Genomic DNA, 22,535 nt, shown 5'->3' with positions numbered 1-22,535 from the left:
ATGCTAATTTTCTTAAATTTGAGACAAATTTAACAAAATTTAAAAAGGGTCTAAAGGCTTCAGGGTTCTTACAATCCTCCTTAGGGCTGTATTAATGTTAACACATCTTCCCTGTATTAATGGTGCACTTTGATTTATGACTGAGTTTTTGTTTTCTTTAATGTTTCTTAATAGCACATGTTTTGTCCCTCTAGCTTCTGAATTATTTGGGTTTTATTCTTTTTACATCTAGCTTGAAAATCCAGTTTGTACTTTAGGTTTTTTTCTAGTGAGTGAGGTGAATGAAAAGCTCATTTATTAGATATATTCATCTGTGGCTGTATTTCTTGTTCTGTGTATATAGTTATGATTCATAAATTATGCTTGTGCCTATAGCTTGTTTTTTAAAAAATAATTCTCTTTGAGAAATTGCTGGTCTTCAGTATCCTTTCCCTTTCTTTCAGCCCATCATGAGAATAATGATTGTCAGTTCTACAGTTTTTGGTGTGCCTGGCTTTAATTGTTCTTCTTTTGTTTCTTGCCTTGTTACCAGGATCTTTTCTTTTATTTCACAGGTGCTATTTTGGCAATAAAAATTGCTGTCAGGACAGCTTATCTGATCTTGCTTTCTGTAGCACCCTGCTTAATTATTGTTGCATTTGACTTCTCAAACTAGGTAGTGCCTTTTTACATCAAAGTCATATCTTCATTATCATCCTGTGACTTCTCCATCTGGGAAATTTTCCAATACCTTTTCTACATACTTTTGACATGCAATTAATAGCACTCTCCAGCAGATATTTTTTCCTGCGGGGAAGATGTAGATCATGGTGCAGAAAAAATCCAATCTAAAGTCTGGCTTGGAATATCAAGTGGGGATGGGCATTATTTCAATCTTGGTACTACTTTCCTAGCTACAGGGATAAGAGCAGAGATCTTGCCTTTCCTAAGAGAAACTTGTCCACAGTGCTGGTGTCAAACAAGTGTTGGAACAGGTTTCCTGGAGAGGTTGTGCATACTCCATCTTTGGATGTTTTCAGGAGCTTGCTGGATAAAACCCTGAGCAATCTTGTCTGACCCTGTAGCTGGCTCCCAGAAGTCCCTCTCCAGTCTCAGTCATTGATGCATTCATCCCTGTGATCCCACCCTATGACTTGTGATCCTTGTCTTCTTCAGACGTGCTTATGATACTGTGCCATACCCTTCTTTGGTTAAATTCCTGTGGTACATCAAGATCACCTTTCTTACCTAGGTGAGCTCTCTTCTCTCATTAACTTGCAACTTCTTGTGGTGGCCTTCCTAAAAAGCAGTTTTTCACAATGTTTTGTGTTATTGCTATCGGAAAAGTTCTTCTTCAATACGAGGTAATTAAAAAAACCTACACACAAAAAAACCCCAATAACAAAAAAAACCCACCTTCCAAACAACCCCTCCACAGCCAGAAAAAAACTGTGTCTGGGCCTTGAACAAAAGCATGGTGAGCATTGTTTCACCTATTGATTCTCCTAGGTCTCACACTGAACATGAGAACACAGGGAGTAGAGGGAGGTTCAATATGTGCTTTTTTTCTGTCTAGCATCAGTACCATTAAAGGTAAGCATCAATTCCATGACTCTGATTCTTCTGTCCTAGTTCAATGTGTATGTCTAAGAATACAGGAGGTAAGTCCTGGGCAAGAAAATTGATACTTTTAAAACATTGCACTTGACTTTTTCATAAATTGTAATGTGTGTGCAATCAGTTTCAGTTTTGAAGAAAGAGATGATGAAATAACTCATTCTATGAACTACCCTGAATGGAATTAATTAGCTGTTTAATTTTTTCTTAGAATTAACCCTACATTGTATCTTCAATACAAAAAAAAGCCCCACCTAGGAAATACAGTAAGATCTCAAAGTAAAACCAGGGTGGGTTTTCTTTTCTGTCTCCTGAAACCTAGAGAAAATTAGTGTGATATCTATATCTATATATCTATATATATATATATGAACCTCTGGTTGTTCCTAAATACCTAAGTACCTAAATAAAAAGAAAAAAAGTAAACAAGAAAATGTTTCAGACAACATGTATTCTACTGGTGTATCTAAAGACACTTTCATTTCTGATGGTGATTGCTAACTATGAATTCAATTAAAGTATGAAACCTTCATCTATGAATTTCTTTCCCTTTGTGTAGTTACCAATTTTGAATTGCTGAAATGCTGAAAAAAATTTGAGAAGCCATTTTTGGCTTTAATTTTCTAAATTAAAGTAGTACAAGGAAATATTGGTACATAAATGATATTCTAATCCAAACTTCATAAGGCTTGTTCTACATTACTGATTTATATTGACTTTCTAATGAGCAAAATTGGAAGGGCTTGTATATTCAGGTGTTAAATGCTGGGGCATGATATTCTACATTACTTTGCCACTTTATATAACCTGACCTCTGTCAGAATTCAGATGTAGGCTGCTTGGATGTTTGTTGATAAAGCAAGACTTAAGGAGAAATGCTGTCATGGTATTCAACATGGGCCTTTGATTTTCATCTAAGCTGAAAATATTTTCCAAGAGTTTAAGTGTTTTATATGTCAAAATACATCCAACACTTTAAAGACTTAAATCAGGAGATTTTAACTTATGCCATTGCTGTAGATGTAGCTGATAAACTAATAATGTTTTGAAGCCATTTTACACTTGGCGTCAGATGGAGTCAGCCTTGATTTGGCTACTACAGTGCCGATACTTTAATGTGAAAAATACTACTGGTTGCTGCTGCATTTTATTTTCATCCTTTGTCACTAAAGCTGCTTAATGTGTTTGCAAAAGGTAAAAGCTGAAAACATGCTGCCTTCACCAGGATATATGTATATTTTTAACTTTTGTAGAACATTTAGGCTATAAATTTAGGATACAAATCAACATGTTGATTTATAAAATTTCTAGTTATTTTTAAATGTTGAATTATTTCTGCTTTTGGGGGGTTATTTTTTAATTACTCCTTGAAACATCTTAAGCTGTTTTAATTCAGTTGGATTTGTTTCTATAGTGATAGAAATTTTCAGAACTTTGATGCTACACAGCATTTTTGGGGATTGAGCAAAATGGAGGAAAAATATTTATTTTAGTCTATTATTGCATAGCTTGTATTTGGGAAAAGAAACCCTTCTTGTAATACCTTTTTCATGGATTGGAGTGCTGGGTCAAAATTGATACAGAAACTTCTTAACTTGTTCTCTTAAGAATATTTATTTTCTTTCTCCATTTCTCCATGTTTAGAAAGCTCTCTTCTTTTGCAATGTGTTGTATAAGATCTCAGGTGGTCTTAAAAAAGACTATTGTTGTTATAGGAGTTCTGGAGCCCCTTATTCTTCAAAAATTCAAGACAAAAACCACCGAGTTTGCTTTGCACACCCTAAACAAAGCATCCAGGGTTACCTTTAGTTATTGCTTTTGTGAATAAATTTATTCCATGTAGATGTAATGAGAATTATTAAATGTAATCATGTTGTATATATTTAATTTCCTGATGAATTAGGCATGGGATCATGCCAGTGTTACTGTCATAGCCTCTAGACCTGGCTCATGACAGCTGCTGATTCCAAGGCTGCTTAAAGGATCAAAAGCTTTTCAGAAGCGTTCCCATGCCCGTGCACTTTTTTCTAGTTTAAATACACATTCTACAAGTTTATTTAGAAAGATGGAAATTGCTTCAGCACAATTATTGGTCTTTTTTTGGTCTGCACTTTTATTCCATCTGTATTGCCACAACCACGTCTTTTTACTTTTATCCAGAAATTATAGTAAAGTATAAAAATGTAGTCTGTGTTAGGTATTCTTTTGTATATTGAGAAGTGCAGTGAGAAAATTAGAGCTGATTTACATATGAGTTAAAAAGAAAATAAATATTTACATACACACACGTTCTCTGATTGCATGCCTGGAAAGCACCAGAAAACCAGAACTACAGGTGCTTGAACATTTTGTTCAAAACTATAGCAGTTCCTAATCCTGAATTTAAAACAAATTATGAAATGATGCAGATATAACCATCAGGATCACCTGCAGTGGTTTTCTATGTTTCAGTACTCTTTCTACACCCCCAGTCTTGCTCATTTGTGTCCATACTTGCTAAATTGAGTAACCTGTCACAGGTAATCTCTGTAATAAGGCTGTCATATATAGTACAGAGAACCCAATGTACTTAGTGTTATTTGAATGTATTTGATTTCTGAGAGCTGTTTACTTGAGTCAAACTAGATGATACAAAAGAGAGTAATTTCTTTATAAATACTCAGTAAGTCTTATATCATTTTACAACTGGCCAGCTCTTCAGCAAATCTTTTGATTATGCCAGGCCATCATCCCCAGAAATAGCTCTTGGATTCGTTTATCAATAGCAAGGGTTGAGGAACAGAATACAGATTATCCAGTTGTATGATTTACATTTACTTAGTTGTGTTTTATGTGTCATTAAACACGCATAAAATCAAATAAAAAAGTTGTGTTCAAATATGCATTTCAAAACATCATAAAAGCATAGTAATTTGGTAATTTATGTGGCAGATAATGACAACCTTTCCATTTCCAGCTCTATCTGCACAAGAGTTAATTGCTTTTACTACTTTCCTCTACTGTAATGGTTAGGAAATTTAGAATATCAAACTGAAGAGAAAATACGCTTTTTTTAGTAAGAGTGCATGCTAGTATTTCTAGCACCTTGTCACTGAAACAGAAGAGACCACACTGCAAAATAAAATAATTCTGTTACGTGTTTTAATTAAAATGCACAACAGTTGTTTCATGTGTTTGTGAAAGTAGTCTTCAAAAACCTAGATGCTCGCAAAGTTCTGAAATGTGAAAAGCAGCTAAGATTTAAGTTGGTAGGCAAATAGGCATTTTCAGCAAACTAATTGTTTTTGCTGAGAAATATCTCATTTGTGAAGATAATCAAATTCTTTTTGACCTCGTTATTCAGTGTCCGGCTAACAGTATTTACACCAAATATGTTGCAAAATGTAGAAATGCAGTGATATTACCTTGGTATTGCTAGAGAACACTGTTAGACATAGTTTATAGCATGGATTCAGGAAATGGGATAAATTGTTTTAAAATTAGCATAGCCATAACAGTTGTATTCACTGTAAATAGTTTTAAAGGAATTATTAGAGATGTCAGGGCTTTTAGCAACATTGATAAATTATTAAATGTATTGTGTTGATCACAGAAGCAAAGAATGAAATGCATGAGGGAGACATTCCCCTGCCATGTTAATAAAATACACAGGGAAATAGGAGCTGATGCTACGTTTGAAAGAGCCTGGAGAGAGTAACTAGAAGCTGAGTTCATATTTTTATATGTTGCATATGACCAAAAAAACGAATGGTGATCTGAATGTGTTTATAGAATAAAGGTGGGGAGCGAGATGTGTAAATAGTGCACATGTAAGGCATCGAGGACTAAAACTGGCAAAGTATAATTTATCTAAATTTTTTTTTTAAGTAAAGGTAACTAGCATGATTTTGGCAGAGAATGTGATGATCAGACGTTTGTCCCTTTGGGACTCTGCTCCCTAGAAATCAACAACTCACTTCGCAGTTCTGTTCCTTTCTCTTATTTTGTTGTAACTACTTAATGTTAGTAATTTGGTAGCTAATTGACAGCTTTGCTTTTTTCCTCGTGTGTATGTTTTTCTCATTTTTTGCCTTCTGTCAGCAAAATTCATACAATCTTCTAAACTGAAATATCTCAGTAAATTTGCAGCCACTTGTTCTTTAGGCTACTTTTGTTATGTCATGCTTCAGTCTTTTACTGATTAAGATCTACGCTGATTTAGATCAGTAAAAGTGGTGTTTGAGAAATTTTCTAAACTCTGAGAGGAAGGAGAGTAGTGTAAAAAGACTTAAAAACAATCCTTAGATTTTTTGAGCAAGGCTGTTTTCAAAAGGTTTAGCAAACACAGAAGCTGAAGAGCAGTTTAAGAACCACTGGCTTGAAAGAGTGTTGCTTCACTCTTCCTTAATCCTATTACATACAAGCTCTAGCAAAATAAAATTCTTCCATGGCTTAAAATTAAGGAAGTAGATTGTAGATTACAGAGAATTTTTATTTCCCTGTTTGTATGGTTTTTTCTTCTATTGTAACTTCAGGAGAGATGTTTTAATTATGTCCAAACAAGAAATTCAAAGGTACTGAAATAATCATGAAATAAAAACATTCTATTTGTTATTGTCCCAAATAAGAAGAGATTTACTTTCAAATGTTTTAGCTCTTTATTTCCTTAGATTTTCTGATTTTCTTCTTTCAGCATTATTTTAGCTCTTTGTTTTTTGCCAAATCTTTTGAATCTCTTTAAGTATCTGCAAAGGCATTGCAGCATTCTTTTACACCTCATTCTATAGTTCTCCCCATTTCAGCAGCTGCAGACAGAAGCATAAATGGTTTGAGTTGGAAAGGACCATAAAGATCACTTAGTTTCACCTTCCCTACTGCTGGACCAGGTTGCTCAAAGATCCAACCAGCCTGACTCTTGAGCCCTTCCAGGGTGGGTGAGCATCCACAGACTCGCTGTGCAACCTTTTCCAGTGTCTCATCCACCTTCACAGTACAGAATTAATTTCTAATATCTAATCTGAATCTACCCTCTTGCAGTTTAAAATCATTACCACTTGTCCTGTCAAGACATGCACTTCTCAAAAGTCTTCTGGTGAAGGCCAGTACAGGGTTGCTTTCTGGGCTGCAAGTGCACATTCTCAGGTCACGTTGAGCTTCTCATCAGCTAACACCCCCAAGTCATTTTTCTCAGGATTGTTCTCAGTCCATTTTCCACACAGCCTCTATCTGTGCTTGGGATTGCCCTGACCCACATCTAGGACCTTGCACTTGACCTTGCTGAACTTCATGTAATTTTCTTGGTCCGCTTCTCAAGCATGTCCAGGTCCCTCTGGATGGTATCCATTCCCTCCAGTGTGTCTGCTTCATGTATATACTGATTGTGTTTTCTACTAAATATAAGTTTTTGTTTGGTTGTTTTTTTTTTTCTCTCTGTGCTTATAATAATTCAGACTTTTCTGAAAACCTCTGAAAGGAGTTGTGGGGTTTTTTTCTGTAGAATTACATGCATTTCTCATTAACACATGATCAGATTCTGACAAATTGTAAAATATTGCTAAACACTGATTAATTTTGACAGTCGCAGTTCTGAAGCTTTTTTAATGCAATTCAAAACCATTATGTTTTTTAGAGATACATTTTTAGTCTAGTTCAGTATGTAAAGTGCTATGTACATCTACTGTAATACTATAAAATTATCATCCATGTCAGATTCCAGAAGGCACTGGAGGTACTTTGCTCACGAGTCACTTTGCTATGATGAAATTTTAAAGCTAAAATGCTATACAGCTCTATATGTTTTATGGTTCCACTCTTTAAGTTTTAAATATTATTATTTGTTCTTCTTCTTGTTGTTGTTTTATTTATTTTTGCAATAATTATATTGCAGCAGTTCTTATAGTTTCACTGCTTTGATTTATTTCCCATTTAAGAGTAATTCAGCATAGTTCCTTAACAGTCAGTTTTAAGTATAGGATCCTTCTGGATTCTGATGCTGCAGAATATGGAGGGCATCGAAGGCTGGACCACAATACTGAGTACTTCTCTGAAAAATATTCTCACAATTATCGACCTAATTCACTTCTGGTAAGTAAGATCTTTTTTCATTCTACTTTCACCTGAATAACTTTAAAGATTATTTGGATAAATAAGGAGTCTATTCTAGGAATATTTGTGTGATTTTAATTTATTTTTAATTCATTCTGTGAACTTAGCCTTTGTATGAGTACAGTAGAGGTGCAAATGTTATGATTTGATTATGACCTATAATGTTAACTCTTTTTTCTTGACATTACATTTAAATTTGTATGCATTCTTGCAGTGTCTGGCACACAATTTTCCTTGCCAACATGCATGAGAACCACCTAATGTACTTTTGAATTGTCTTTTTTTTAAAATCATTATTTGCTTTGTCTGAAAAACTCCATCTTCATGCTTGCTTTGTGGTCTAAAGCTCTGTAGAAACTGAGTCATGCATGGCTTTCTTCAAATCATTTGTTTAGCTCTGCAAATGGTTTAAGAGCAAATCATGTGCTTGCCAACTGTCTTTCGTTTCCTCAATTTGCAGGAAAACTTTGCAAAATAGAACGTAGGGGGCATATCCTTATGCATAATTTCAGTTAGCTGAGAAGCCATCTGATGAAAACTACATTTCTTTAGTACTCTTAAAATGTAATTTTTCCCATTCTTTATATATGTATACAAATGCATATATATATAGGTATATGTTCACAAGTGCAACGTAATAAGATTCAAAAACACCATGGATTAAGGCAGAGTTCACTGAGAAGGTTCTGAGAATGCTTATGTTGCTGACTAGATTTTCATGCCTAAAAAGTATGTGGAGGAAGATGTGTATCTCTATGCCTAGGAATATTTATACAGAAAAAATAACTAAAGTTACACTGGTAATTGTAACAGGCTACAGAATTGGAGTGTCTACACTGATTTGAGGGCCATTCTTCTTTGACAGAATGGAGCCATCACTTTTTAGTGTCACAGATTAACATCTCTCATAGGATCTAAACTCCTGAGGATTACTGTCACTTCTCATACCTCTCTCACTCATACTTACTCTGTTTCACTGTATGTCATTTCTCTCATTATATGGTTTTAAAATTGTTTCATTACATTAAAGAGTTCTTGTACTTTCATTGTTCCTTGAGTGAAGGATGTTGGGAACTTGTTGTTTGGTTCAGGTTTTTAAGTGTCTGTGTCAATGCCTCTGTAGTGTCTTTAAGTGTCATTTGCACACAAAGAAATTAAGATACTAAGATTTCATTCCTGAAGTTTATGTAGTAAATCAATGCTTCTGGAATTATTCTTTTGTCCAATTCAAGCACCTTGCTTTGGTGGTTAGAGGGCATCTTACTTTTCTGCCATTGATTTAACTTTGGCAAGCCAATAAACTGTACCTTGCAGCATATATTTCATGTTTAGACTCCTAGTTGGTGAGTGCAAGTCATTTGTGACAGGAAATAAAGCAAAAAAAATGAAGATGCATTTTGCTAGGAGCATGGATTCAGTTGTAGAGGGAAGATTTCAGTGTCACTTTTTCAATTGTCCCTGCACATGCAGGAGGGTTGGTTTTTGCTGATCTTTAAGGTCTCTTCGAACTCTAACTATTCTATGATACTATCTGGAAGTAAGGCATGTGACAAGCAAAGCAGTAAGTGCACTTTTGCAGCATATTCTGTAGTATGTCAATGGCACTTCTGGGTCAGAAAGAAACCCAGGAGGTTGGGTCACATGAACTTTATTCTATGTCCTTTTGCAATCCAACTCACAGACCATTTTCAACCAGCACTCCACAGGATGCCTCAAGCACCACATACAGTGGTGGTACTAAAAGGACATGGTACTTGTGACACATAAATATGTTACAAAAATAATGGTTCTAAAAGGATACAAAATAATTGGCAAAAAAAATGTGGAAAACCTGATTAATTCACTGAGATAGAACTCCATGGAAGAAAGAGTAAAAGCTACAGTAAATACCTCCAGATGCTATTTTACAATAAAGCAGAAATGTTTTATTTTAAGTAGTAATTTGTAGCCCAGTTCTTGGGTAATCAGTCATCCTTGGATTTCACTTCAGTTTTAGTTGCAGTTTATAAAACCCAGGTATGTAAAAGTGTTCCCCACAAATTTTATTTCAAAAACATACGATGACACACCAATAAATTCATAAAGGTTCTTTTCCTGCTGTTTAACAGTAAGGTGTCTCATGCATAATGTATTGAGAGTAAGATAAGTTTCTTGTTTCAAAAATTTTAGTTACACCTCCACCACAGACTTCAAAGAAACTTTTTTAATGACAGATGCACCTTCCTCAAGATGTGTTAGTAAACATGGTCAGCAAAGCATACCCAGAGGGCTATGACAAAATGAAATCTCATGCAATAATTCTGCTGCTCAAGTCAAGCTTAAATAGCACATAAATGTGTTACAAAAATAGAAGATTAGATGTGACATGATTTATTCTAGAAACATCTCCTAATAAAAGAAATATTCAAAGTGACATTGCAAAATGAGAAGAAGGGAGATATGAATTTCACAGAACATTGCATGAAGAGGAAGCTTCATAAGCTCGACATTTCACTGTAACATTTTGTTGATGAACAGATGATTCAGGTTTGTTCAGTAATGCTGCAGAGGCCAGATTTCAAAACCATCAGACACACCTTGAAAACTCCATAGAGAAATGCACAAAAATGGCATTTGCTATATGACTGATTTAAGTAATTATAACCATCTAAATTTTCCATTTCACAGCATGTTGTGTTCTGGATTGTTAACAAATATATGAAACTTATGTAATTTTTCACTTAACCAAACTTCTAATATCAAGCTGATAACCACTTTGTCATTGTAAAAAATACCCTCTTGTTCCCACATTTATATTTCTGTTTACATCTCCACTGTAGTATTCCCGTAAAAGTCTTTTTTCAGGAATGTTTTATAGAAGTTGTGTGTTTTTTCAATGCTTCTGTAAATTTCTAGTTTTGCTTATGTCTTCTCAACTCTCTGCAAGATGTAAATTGTGCTGCACACAGATCTCAACTCCTGTTGCATCCTAGTACCCAGTTATATACAAAGCCATGAGTTTGATACCTTACTTGGTTGTTGAAATTTGATGTGAAACTTAGGTTTGGGGCAAGAGGCATTTTAACAACACTTATAATTTAGAATGTTTTGTCAGTCTTTTCTAGGCATCTGACTTGACTGACTTTTACTCTGAAGTGGAACTAGATATTACTGTGTGTCCTAGTAAATTTAATATTTAATATTTTTGTAGCATTTATATGAAAAAGATGAGGTTTATGTTTTGATACATCATGCACTGACAGAACTGAGTAATAAGGAGGATAAATGGAATATTTCAGAGTTGTTATGTCACTGGAAAAGTAGCATGTAGTGTATTTTGGAAAATAAGTGTTCAATGTATTTCATCTTTAAAAAATTTTTTTTCCAGTTAGTTAAAAAATAAGTAGATGTCAAAGTATTCCTATCCTTTTGTCCCCATTACTGTTCTGTGGGGTTTTTTTTCATTCTCTCTATTTTTGTCACCCACTGATATAATCTTTGCACTTTAAATGAAACTGAAATTATATGGTTTATTTTTAAGAATATCCTTATTACTGAGTTAGGTTTTTAACCTTGACTTTAATGTATACTATTCAATGTCAAAATGCAACTTCCTGCTTCTTTGAGTCTATTGACAAATCAAAATACATAGACTAAAATGATGAAAAAGCTTTTAGTGACCTTAGCTTTGAAAATATTCATTTGAATAACTTTCATTAAGAGGATTTATGTATTGAATTTTAAGGGACTGATGTCTTTACTGGTTTTTCCCCTGACATGCAAAGATATACAGATTATATGAAAGAACGTTTGTCATTAGAAGATTAACTGCTTTAACTAGGGGAATCAGTAAGACTTAATTACCAGTAAGGTATTTTGTTATTTTTGCCTCTTGATGATTAAGACTTTACATATTCATATGCTCATATTCGTTGATAGTTTGATGACTTAAAACCACAAGCAAGTGTAATGATTCCAAAGTTATTGTTACTCATTTTTCTCATCATATATTTAAGTCTACTCTTTTGTGTTTGCCAAGGGTTTTCAATGTCTTTTTAAACTACCCTTTCTTAACCTGAAGAAGAAGAAATGCAGAAAATAAAAGAGGAGACATTTTGAGGTACTACGTTTCCATAAACAAAGCAAGGCAGTCTAAGAAATTATTTTCTGCTTATGCTGTACAGCTATAAATTGAAAAACAAACTGCAAGGCTGTCAATGTTTCTTTAATTCACCTTAAGACATTCCACTCCCATATGGGACAAAGGCAAAACGTATTATTTAGTATTATACCTTCTTATGCAATCTCCAGCAAAATGGAAAACAAAATGTGTGAGGTTTTGTATAACAAATTGTAGTCAGAAGGCGAAAGGTATCATGTATTTTATTCATTGATGGCTAATTACATTCTCTGAATAGTGTCAGTGTCTGACGATTAGTAGTGATACAGAGGCATGAGGTTGTCTGAATCCCTCATTTTAATTAAAAGTTTGAGATAATGTTGGCACAGACTCTTGTGACATTGCCTTCTGTATCCACCAGCTGCAATATGAACTATCAAGTATTTTTCTGCAGTGCCTGATCTAGCTCTGAGTTCTAGTAATTCTGCCGTCTGCTGCAAAATGACCTTGAAATAATTTTTAGGGCTTCCAACCCTGAAAGTGCAATGAAGAGTAGTTCATTGCAGTCCCAGTCAATTTCAGTTGTGCTTTTGGGTGTTTAGATACATTTGGAGATTGCTGTGTATTGTAGCCCTCTCCCAAAATATGGAAAGTGATATTTCTGCTTACAGCTTTCTGCAGTTGTTCACAAGTGTTTCCTGTATTTGGGACTCCTGTACTCTTCTTAGCTTTTCTAAACTCTCACTTTTTAAAATTATCTGGATATTTACAGAAAACAAATGTAAGGAGTAAGTATTTGCATGGCTGAAAAGGGCCATTATGTTCCTGGCAACTAGCAGTACCACCAGTTTATTTTTTCCCTGTTTCTGAGAACCTGAATTAATGGACTGCAGTTCACGTATGTTGATAGAAAACAGGTTGCTTGTAATAAATGCAGTTTTGCCTCTGTATTAGTGTGGCAATACTATTTTAGTGCCAGAAGCATTGATCTGTGTGAGATTTGCTTAGTTTCAGAAAGTGTTGCTGCCTCATAATTTAAATAGACTTGCAGCATAAAAACGTTAGAGGTGGTAACAAAAACCAGTTTTCTATGTGTTTGACTTGAAACATTTCTATCCTCCATCATCCTCTTTGTTAGCATATCTGCCTGTGAAGTCAACTGTAATTATTCTACTTCATTCCTACTGAATACTCCATAGAGAATAAAAAGACTCTTAGTGGCAATTTGGTGACTAAATGTCTCAATATTAGTTTTGTAGAATCAGCTGAGTCATTCTAGCTCTATCCTGAACAGATCTGATATTCTCCCTTTCCCCATATTTGGGTCTCATGTGAGGCCCTTTCCAACATGAACACAGAGGGGAAGAAAGAGCTGGGAAGGGCATTTAAGATGAACACAAAACTTAGAATCATTCCATTATGGTTGGAAAGGATCTTCAACATCATCAGGTCCAAGTGTGAGTCCTATGCCACCATAGCCGCTAAGTCATTTCCTGAAGTGCCACATCTAACTATTTTTGGTACAGTGACTCTACCACCTTCATGGGCAACCCGTTCCAATGCTTCACCACTCTTCCAGTGAAGAAATTTTTCCTCATATCCAGTCTGAACCTCCGCTGGTGCAACTTGAATGCATTTCCTCTTGTCCTATTGCTGGTCACTGGGCAGAAGAGGCCAACACCCTCCTCATTACACCCTCCTTTCAGGGAGTTGTAGAGAGTGATAAGGTCTCCCCTCAGCCTCCTCTTCTCCAGGCTGAGCAGCCCCAGCTCCTTCAGTGTCTCCTCATCAGACCTGTTCTCCAGAGCCCTAATCAGCCTGGTTGCCCTTCTCTGCACTCTTTCCAGCACCTCAGTGTCCTTCCTATACTTGAAACAGAAGAGAGATTTAGAGGGTGATTTAACTGAATTGAAGTCAAGACATTGGTTCGTTGTATTCTCTGTCCTTTGGGTTTGCACTTCTGTTAATGTTCACCAAATGAGCCTTGTGAAATGGTGGAGGATATATGACTGGGCCAAAACTTTTGGTCGAAAAGAAGCATGGAAGAGCAGAGATCAATAGAACTGGAGCTGTTAATTTTGCAGTTTGTAATTCAGCAACAGTGTATGAAAGGGAAAAGGGAAGGCAAAAATAAGCTTCTTGGATCCTCCTCCTGGAGTACAGAAAAAACACATAAAATTGCATATATCTGTAATGTCTTTTGCTAATGAATATCTGGGTTGTCTATGCTGGTTTTAATCAGAACACCTCTATATACTTTTACTGTACTTGTCTGTCTACAGAGTGATACATATCACAGGCCATGTACTACCAAAACTAGCTAGAGGTAATAGAGTGGCAAGAAGGTGATTAGACACATATCCCAATAGAAGGAGTATCCTAAGGAAAAATATCCAAGTCCCTCGGCAAAGCAAGGAGTCAAAACATGTGTTGGGCACTAGGAAAAGTACAGGGGAGTGGAGTATTCAGTGTCTTTTTTAACCTCAGACTCCCAAGGGCAGAGCCTGCTCTGAAACTGTGTGCTAATACAGCAGAAACTAGCAGTAGCATAGCAATGGGTTAGGGACATCTTTAAGACACTGTATATAAATGGGATACACCCAGAGGTTTGAGAAATTGTCCATGTTGTGATTGCAAGGCTGCTAGCTATCATGTCTTAAAAAAAATTATCTCTAAAAAAATCTTGGTGGCCAGGGGAAATTTCTGGCAGCCAAACATAGGGATGTAGTTAAAAGCAAAAAGGGAATTTAGGGCATCTGTAGACAGTGTCAGTCTCTCCCCTCAGTCCTTTGAGAAGTCAAGGACCATATCCTCTTGGAATCTGAATCCAAACAAGTGGAGTGCATGAAATGGGTCTGTCAGAAAGAAAGCCTGGATCTAGCAAAGGCAAAACATGCATAAGGAACCTGAGTGCTTTCTGTGATGAAGTTGCTCTAGCTGTGTGCATAAAGTTGCTCCAGTAAATTCAGTAACACTTAGAGGCTTGTCTCCTACAGCATTCTAACTTAGAAGCTGAGGAAGCGCAGGCTGGATAAGAAGATTGTTGGGTGGGTTAAAAACTGTCCAGGCTGGTGCTGTTTTAGTAATCAGAGGCTCAGTGTCCAGCTGTCGACTGGTATCAGGGAGAGTGCCCTAGGAATGGCTGCCAGGGCTGATGTTGTTTGGCATCTTCAGCAGTGACTGGTGTGATGAGACAGAGCATACCCTCAGCAGATTTGTAAGTGACACTGAATTAGAGTGCATGGTTGGTAAACAGAATGTTAGAGGTCCAATCTAGGTGCATCTTGGTAAATTTGAGGATTTAGCCAACAGAAACTTTATAGAAATTAAGAAAAATTCTACAAAGGAGACCCATACATCAGTAAAGATTAGCAGCCAGCTTGCTGAGTAGCAGCCTGGCTGAAAAGGGCTGGGATTATGCTAGATACTAAATTGAATGGAATGGAGTTTGTCACAGATACCTATCATAATATGTCAGAACAGATATTTTCATTAATGCATTTCATTGTGTTGGAATACTCTATAAAATTCTTTATTATAATTTGAGCCTAAGTAACTTTGAGACAGAAAAGGGAGAAGGAAAAGAAATCTCTGATACCTTACCTACGAAATGGCAAAAGAACAGCAGTTCCCAATTTTTCAGTATTTATGGAAGATAGAAGTGAGTATATACAACCACAACATGGTTCTTCCAGTGTCTGAAGATGCAAACCTTTCATTGTGTGCTATTGCACATTGATTGCTGTAATATTAAATACTGTATGTTGTGTTTTGATATGCATCATAACAATGAATTATTACTGTATGCAAGCAGAGTTCTTAAGATAAATCAGACACATCAATTAAAATATTTCTAATGTTATTAATTAGCTTTTAACTAAGGGTTATTTCTACTTTTATACATTTGGAAGTGTCTATACTCAAACATACAATAAGATTCTTGCATTTCAACATATCCTGTCAGTAATGGATTCCAATAGAAAACCTGTCATCAGTCTAAATACAATCATTTGCACAACTTTCAAAATTGTGCTTAAAACCTATTTTAAAATTCTGCTTGGCAATGAAGAGGTATGAGTGGGATGCCTCTGCACTGCTCTCAGATTCCCAGCTGTTGTAAATTGACTCTAAAGAAAATGGGCTAATTTATTTCTTCTAGAATCTGACATATTATTGACTGGAATATAATTGAGAATTGCTGTGTCCTGTATTAATGTTCATTTTTGTTCCCTTACCTGAAGTAGCTTCTTACACATTCTTAAGAGAAAATATTTCTGTTTGTTCTTTCTCACTTCATCATACAAACCCAGAGCACTGAATTTCTCAATACACAATTTTAAAATTTCTCCTTTATTTATAAATTCTGAGCTGGTTGACTTCATTTAGTATTTTCTCTCCTGCACAGAATTGTAGAAGCTATTTATCACCAAAACCTTAGGGGAAATCATTATGTTCACTGCCTCTCGAGAAGCATTGAAGGTAGCTCCATCTGGCTCAATGAAGATCAGCTGTTCTTTTCCTTTTTCTCCTTTTCCTAAAGCTTATTGCCTTTTTGCTTTATTCCATTTCAAAAACTATGAAAGCCTTTAATGCCATAAGGCTCTAGTTAGCAGATAACATACTTGAAATTGCAGAATATTAGACATTCCACAGGGGATGAAGGATAGTCTAAAAGAGGATGTTGTCAGAATGAAGTTGGTAATCTTCAATCTTGTGTTACCTTTTATAATTGCATTTTTATTGACTTATTCAACAAACACATTCATACACTTGACAATTGATGGAGTACCATATATCAAGGTAATTGGTAGGTAGTATGTATCGGTCTTGTTTTCAGATTGTGACTCTACTCTGCTTGGAAGAAATGTCATGTAAAATATATTGCTACAAGTTCTTTTGTGATCTATGAGAAGGCTTGCTTGTATATGTTGGTTTTTTCATTGTAACCAGGAAAAAAAGGGTAAGAAAAATGCAGTAATTTAATGGTTAATTTTGAATCTGTCTAGTTTTGGGAGGGAGTTTTATTGCTCAGGCGCAGAAGCGCCGTATGCCAAAAGTGAAAAGAATGCATTTCTGTCGTATTGCTGGTATTTACCTGTATGAAATGACATCATAGACCTTGAGGCAGCTTTAATTCACAGCAGAAGAGCGTTAAGAAATGTTGTCATTTATCCTTGTATGTTCTATTAACCTGGATGTCCTCGGGTTTTCAAAATTGGTCATTGTAAGTCATATGAGGCCCTCTACTGGTAGTCACTTTAAAATATATCGTGGTAATTTTTTTAAAAGAGTCAAACGTCTTTTCAACACTTATTTAGAAACTGTGTATTCTGTGAGGTGGATGATTTTCTTAGCTGTTCTTGTTTTTGTTGTATTTTTCCTAGGTGTACATTCCAAGCAGAGTGGCTATTGTGCTTCAGAATATGGATATCCCACAATGAAGTTGTCTGTAACTATCACTGAAGCAGCAAGTCAGAAGAAGTGCTCATAAACCATACTAGTACTAAGTATAACACAACTTGCTCTAAGGAAGCTTTCTGAAACTGAGTATAGTAATATTAGGTGTTTAAAATGTAAGGTTAATATTCACATATAATTGCAGAGCTCTTAACTTGCTAGAACCTCTTTTGAGGAAACTTTACAAAAGAGGCAGAAAGGAAAACGTTGGTTTTGTGGTTCTAGTAGTACAAAATTACACTTAAGATATTGCAAAGCAGCAGGTATTCTCAAATTGTTGTTTACAGAATTCTTTCATGAATAACAAGAGTGATGCTGCTCCCAAGTTTGTAATTTCTTATAATCCTCTTTTTTGATAGTGAATTCAAATGTTCATGGTATATTAATGCTTCTTACTAAAAGTAAGTAGTTTGCTTAAATAAAACAGAAGTTTTTGGCTAAAAGGCAGCCTTAATGGTTTGTGGGACCTAATTTGAGGCTCCTCTTCTTTAATGAAGTCCAACGTGAAATTAGAAATGCTTATCCAAATGGGTGAGAAGGTCCTCTCAGACTATTTTATGTTACCATTTTTTATTTAATTAAAATTGCACAAAAATCCTGAACAGCAAAATGAGCAGGCAAATTGCCTGGTGATCTGCTGATGCTACTGTGTGTGTTGCTTATTTGCTCCCAATCAAATCACTTAGTCTGTGCATCTCACTTGCTACAGCTGCAAAAAATGACACAACTATTTTATTTAGATGACTAAAATGTTCACTGAGAAGAGTGTTCTGTTCTTACCGCAATGATATCACACTAGAAGATGTATTCAAAATTAAATGCTTCCCACTTATTTCACTAATATCAGGATCTTGCAATACTGATTTCTGTATTTCCACAAGCTGCCTTTCAGCTTGGAACATGATGATGTTCTTGCACTTTGTAACTTTTGAAACATTGCTTCTCATGAAGAAGCAGTCTCATAACACAGTGATCAAACTAAGGTGTTTTTTGGGTTAAATCAAGGTAGTTAATTATTGGAGTGCTGCTAAGATTATTCAAGTGAGTTCTTTCATGAGCTACAACCTTTTTGTAAAGAGTAAGATTTTGTATACTTGAAAATGTATTGCAGAGTATTCTGGAAAAATAATACCAAATTAACAAGACAAGCTTTATTTTGTTCCATTTATTTAAAAACATATTTGAATTGGTTCTCAAATGAATGTCTTTTGTACAAATCTGAATTTTCTAACTTTTAAAGTAGCCAAAGAGGAAGATGTCCGTGACCATTTCCAAGTCATAATTTTACCCAGTTTCCTATGTGAACCATTGTGTAAATTACTGAATAGTTGTGCCAACACTGAAAATCTATTCACGGTTCTTGGAATGCTTGCTTGTGGCTTACTTCTTAAGCAAAATAAGGGATATGATGGAATAATGCAGCATGACAGAAAACAGTCTTTTGCAGAGTTCACGCTGAAAGGACTTTATGAACATCCCCAGTCTGCTATGTTCTGTGTGACAGAGAATTTTATATGGCAGTTGAGTAGCATAATACTGTTTAGGATCATGCTTCATTTTCCTCAGCACCGGTTTGATCATTGTTTGGTAGTGGGCTAATAAAAGCATTCCCATTACATTTAGACTTTAAAGAAAATACACTGAACTGTTTTAGCGACTGGAACTGATTATCTTTTTTTTTTTTTCCAGATTGTTTTCCTTGTAGTGAAATAACGAGCAACTTCTAATACATGTTATATTTACATTGTATTGATCTAATATGTTTTATAGGGTGGTTTGTTTTTTTACTGGCACCAGTTCCAGGTATCAAAATGTAATAATGCAAGGCAAGTGTCTGTGTCAAATCTTTTTTTCAAGAGGAGGAATAAATGTATGATGTGAAGTATAAACTGTGTAAAATTACATGCAAAATAAACTCTGAGGAGGATAAAACAAATGCATATATGGTTTCACTGCATGTAGTGTAAAAGAATTGTACATTAGTCTTAACACTAAAGGAGAGATTTTGCTCCATCTTGAAATCAGGAACTTGTCTTGGCAGGAAAGTGTCTAATAAGATCGGTAGAATATTTGTCCTGACCACATTTTTCTTTTATGTAGTGATAGATTAATAAAAGCAGACTACAAGATTTGCAAGGTTAACATTTAACTATAGGAAGCATAATAATTAAGGGCTTTTTGGAGTCTACCTCTACATTCTGAAAGTGAGTGTGCTCCTGTCTGTATTGCAAGGCTGTAAAACTTGCCCATGTTTTAGCCATGGAAAGACAATTTCTTCCTCCTGTGTTTTGCATTCTGATGGATTATGAAGAATTCAGCTACTGCCATTTCACCATCTGTCTAATGTCACACTCAAATTGCAAGACTTCAACCAAGGGCCCTTCTTACTGTCACACACTGAGGCTTGTAGCTGCCTGTCACCATGACTTGTTGAAACCTCAGACACAGTCTGAGAAGCACATGAACTCTAGAGCATTTTTGCTTGGGTGCCCCTCAAGTCAGCACTCTTCAGTCAAATATGATAATATAGCTCTGTCACAGAAGTAAGTTAAGTTGTCCGTGGTGATGTATCTCTGGGCACAAAGCTCTCCGCAGAGACATGGACATCACAGGAGAATGTTCTGTAAGGGTAACCTCTCTAGTGCAAAGGATGATACAAACTGGTAATTCTACTCTCAGAAGGATGTACTTCCCTGTGACCTGAAATGGGTATTAGTAATTTTTGGTAGCTCTGTCCCAGAAATTGTTGCTCTATGGTCTTTCTAACAGCCAATGATCACTTAAATTCATCCTCACCTTCTGGTTTATCTAAAGATTCATGCTGACCTTCCTTCCATTTTGCACTGGGTGTGCTGGACACTTCTTTGTGCTGAATAATTAAAGTTCTTCTCCAGACCAGGTTATTCTCACTAAAACAGGCAGGCATCCAGTGTACTGACATTCTGTGGGCAGTAAGTTTTTATTTCCTTTCTGATTTCTCCTCCTCCCACAATTCAAAGCTTCCTGTCCTGAGGCTTAGTCGGACAATAAGGAGTGGGGTGGTTAATTCAGGTGAGTACATCTGGACAACAGATTTTAACAGAAAAGCTGCATAATCTTTCTGTTTTTTGGCCTATGAAATTTGTATTGCTCATTATATTCAGTTTAGTACAGACCATGTGCTCTTTCAGTCAGAGTGACTGACCACGTGCTCTTTCTGTCAGAGGATTACCTACACCACATTCTCTCTAAAAGATAAGAATGGGGTGTTAGGTAATCCTCTGACAAAGGAAAAACAACTGTATGAACAGTAAGATATCAAACTAGGGATGAAATTGTATGGTACTCAGACATAATACAAGGTATTTATTAATTTTCAATATTAATCTGTCAGGTACAGTTCTGCTTTAATGATGTCTTAAGTATCTTGAAGTTTTAGTTTCCCCATTTCTCTCATGACCCCAGGTTGTTAATTGCCCATTAATGTTTAAAGGAAGAACTTGCTGGGTTTTTTTTAAATCTCTCAGAGCTCAAAAATAACTTCACTAGTTAATTAGCAAAGGGTGAGGGTTAATTGCATGAACAGTAGAAATTGTTTCCTTTAATGAATATGGATATTCTGTTCCTGAAAATGTTGAGATGTATGATCTATTGTTTTTCTGCTCCATAATTTAACTTTGGAGAATTTCAAAAGTTCGCATTTAAGAGTTTCCACAGTGACTACTGTTTCCAAACTTTGCATGTGGTCATTGTTGGAGCACCTGTACTGAGATGAAGGTGTATTTTACATGGTTTTGTACATCATACTTGAACTGGGATCTGAGTTTCATAAGATACCCTGTAAGTGGCATCTTCCTAACATTTAACAGGAATTTTTTTGCCAAGTAACACTCTGTACATGTTTGTTTTCTCACCTCATAGTACATGATGCAAGTGTCTTGAGGGGGTTGAGGTTGTGGGATGTTTGCTGTAACAAATATCTGTCTCACATGCCAATGTGTTTTAATGTTCTTTAGATGTCCAGATTATTTAGAATTATATTCAAATTCTTGAAGAGGGAAGGGGCATCTTTCTGTGGAAGTTTAATGAGCAGTTTAAAAAAAAGAAAATCCCAAAGTTCTGGCTATGTTTGTATTCATAGACATATTTTTTTCTTCATGCAGTGTTTCCTTTATGCAGGCTTTTTCATTTTTGTTTTTTTTATGAAAATAAGTTTCAGTAATAGTAATAGGCTGATATATGACTGCTCTTATTAAAGGCAGTTATATAAATTGTTGGGTAAAAATAACTTCAGTTGAATACACTAAAAATACTCTGCTTATGGAAAGGTAATAGCAAAAGCTAATGACAGCTTATTAGATGAGAAATTATATTTTTCATATAATTTATATAGTTATATAAAATACATTTTTCATATAATATATGTGAATTGTACTGTGAGTACAATATGTACCCCATAAATATAAGTAACTCTTGGATACCCTTGGTAAATTAGAGTCTAAGGTGAATTAGGGTAAAATGTAAGAAGTTGTAGGCATTGAAGTAATAGGTCTCAACTTAGCTGATATTTTTGCAGATTTACAAAGCTGTTCTCAACAATGAAAAATGATTTAAGTGTTTAATTGAGGTAGTTCAGAAAACTGTTTTCTTAGTTAGGACAAAGACCATAATTTCTTAGAATATTAGGAGGGGATTAAAACTGATGCAGCATTAATCACTCGTGCCATTAGACTGCAAGATAATTGTAGGCATTGCTAAAAGCTAGGAGGGACCTCCCTCTAAACTTATTTTTCCTCTGTGCTCGACAAATCACAATTTAAATGTATAGAACAAGCAAAGCCTGTGACAAGGTTATGTAAATTTAAGCACTGAATATTCAGTCTTTGCTCAGGGTATGAAGTTTATGACAAAATGGATACAGTACATTTAAGAAGAAAGATATGTCTGCCAACGCTGAAGAAACTAAGCTGCAAATGCTGTGATGCTTTAGTGTTTTCCCCACAGTAACTTTTTGTTCTGCTATGCTTGAGTCTTTTGTAGCAAAGGAACCAGCTCTGGTCTATTTTCTGTTCTCTCTGGAGAGAGGGACTGGGGGCAAGCAGCCAGCTGTCTTAGCTGTACTGGCTCTGGCTGGGATGGAGTTAATGTTCTTCATAGCAGCACTCTGGTGCTGTGTTGTGGGTTTGAGCCTAAAATAGTTTAGATAAAATGTCAACATTTTGGCTGTTGTTGAATGGTGCTTGCACAGTGTGAAGGCTTTAACTTTGGAGGTGGCTGGACATCTGCCTGGTGACAGGAAGCCACAAATGGGTTCCTATTC

The 22,535-nt window shown here is 35.6% G+C and overlaps 1 protein-coding gene across 1 annotated transcript in view; it reads left to right on the top strand.

Moving 5' to 3' along the window:
* Positions 1–19,172, top strand: part of GBE1 (1,4-alpha-glucan branching enzyme 1) — a 145,972-nt gene extending 126,800 nt beyond the window's left edge. Inside the window, exons 15-16 of the mRNA XM_071755999.1 lie at positions 7,532–7,659; positions 17,164–19,172. Of these exons, the coding sequence (XP_071612100.1) occupies positions 7,532–7,659; positions 17,164–17,220 (185 nt within the window). The 3' untranslated portion in view covers positions 17,221–19,172. The remainder of the gene's footprint in view (positions 1–7,531; positions 7,660–17,163) is intronic.
* Positions 19,173–22,535: the final 3,363 nt, after the last annotated feature.

The sequence above is a fragment of the Heliangelus exortis genome, chromosome 1 (genome assembly GCF_036169615.1).
Source record: "Heliangelus exortis chromosome 1, bHelExo1.hap1, whole genome shotgun sequence".
Taxonomy (NCBI): domain Eukaryota; kingdom Metazoa; phylum Chordata; class Aves; order Apodiformes; family Trochilidae; genus Heliangelus; species Heliangelus exortis.
This window is presented reverse-complemented; position numbering and strand designations above follow the sequence as displayed.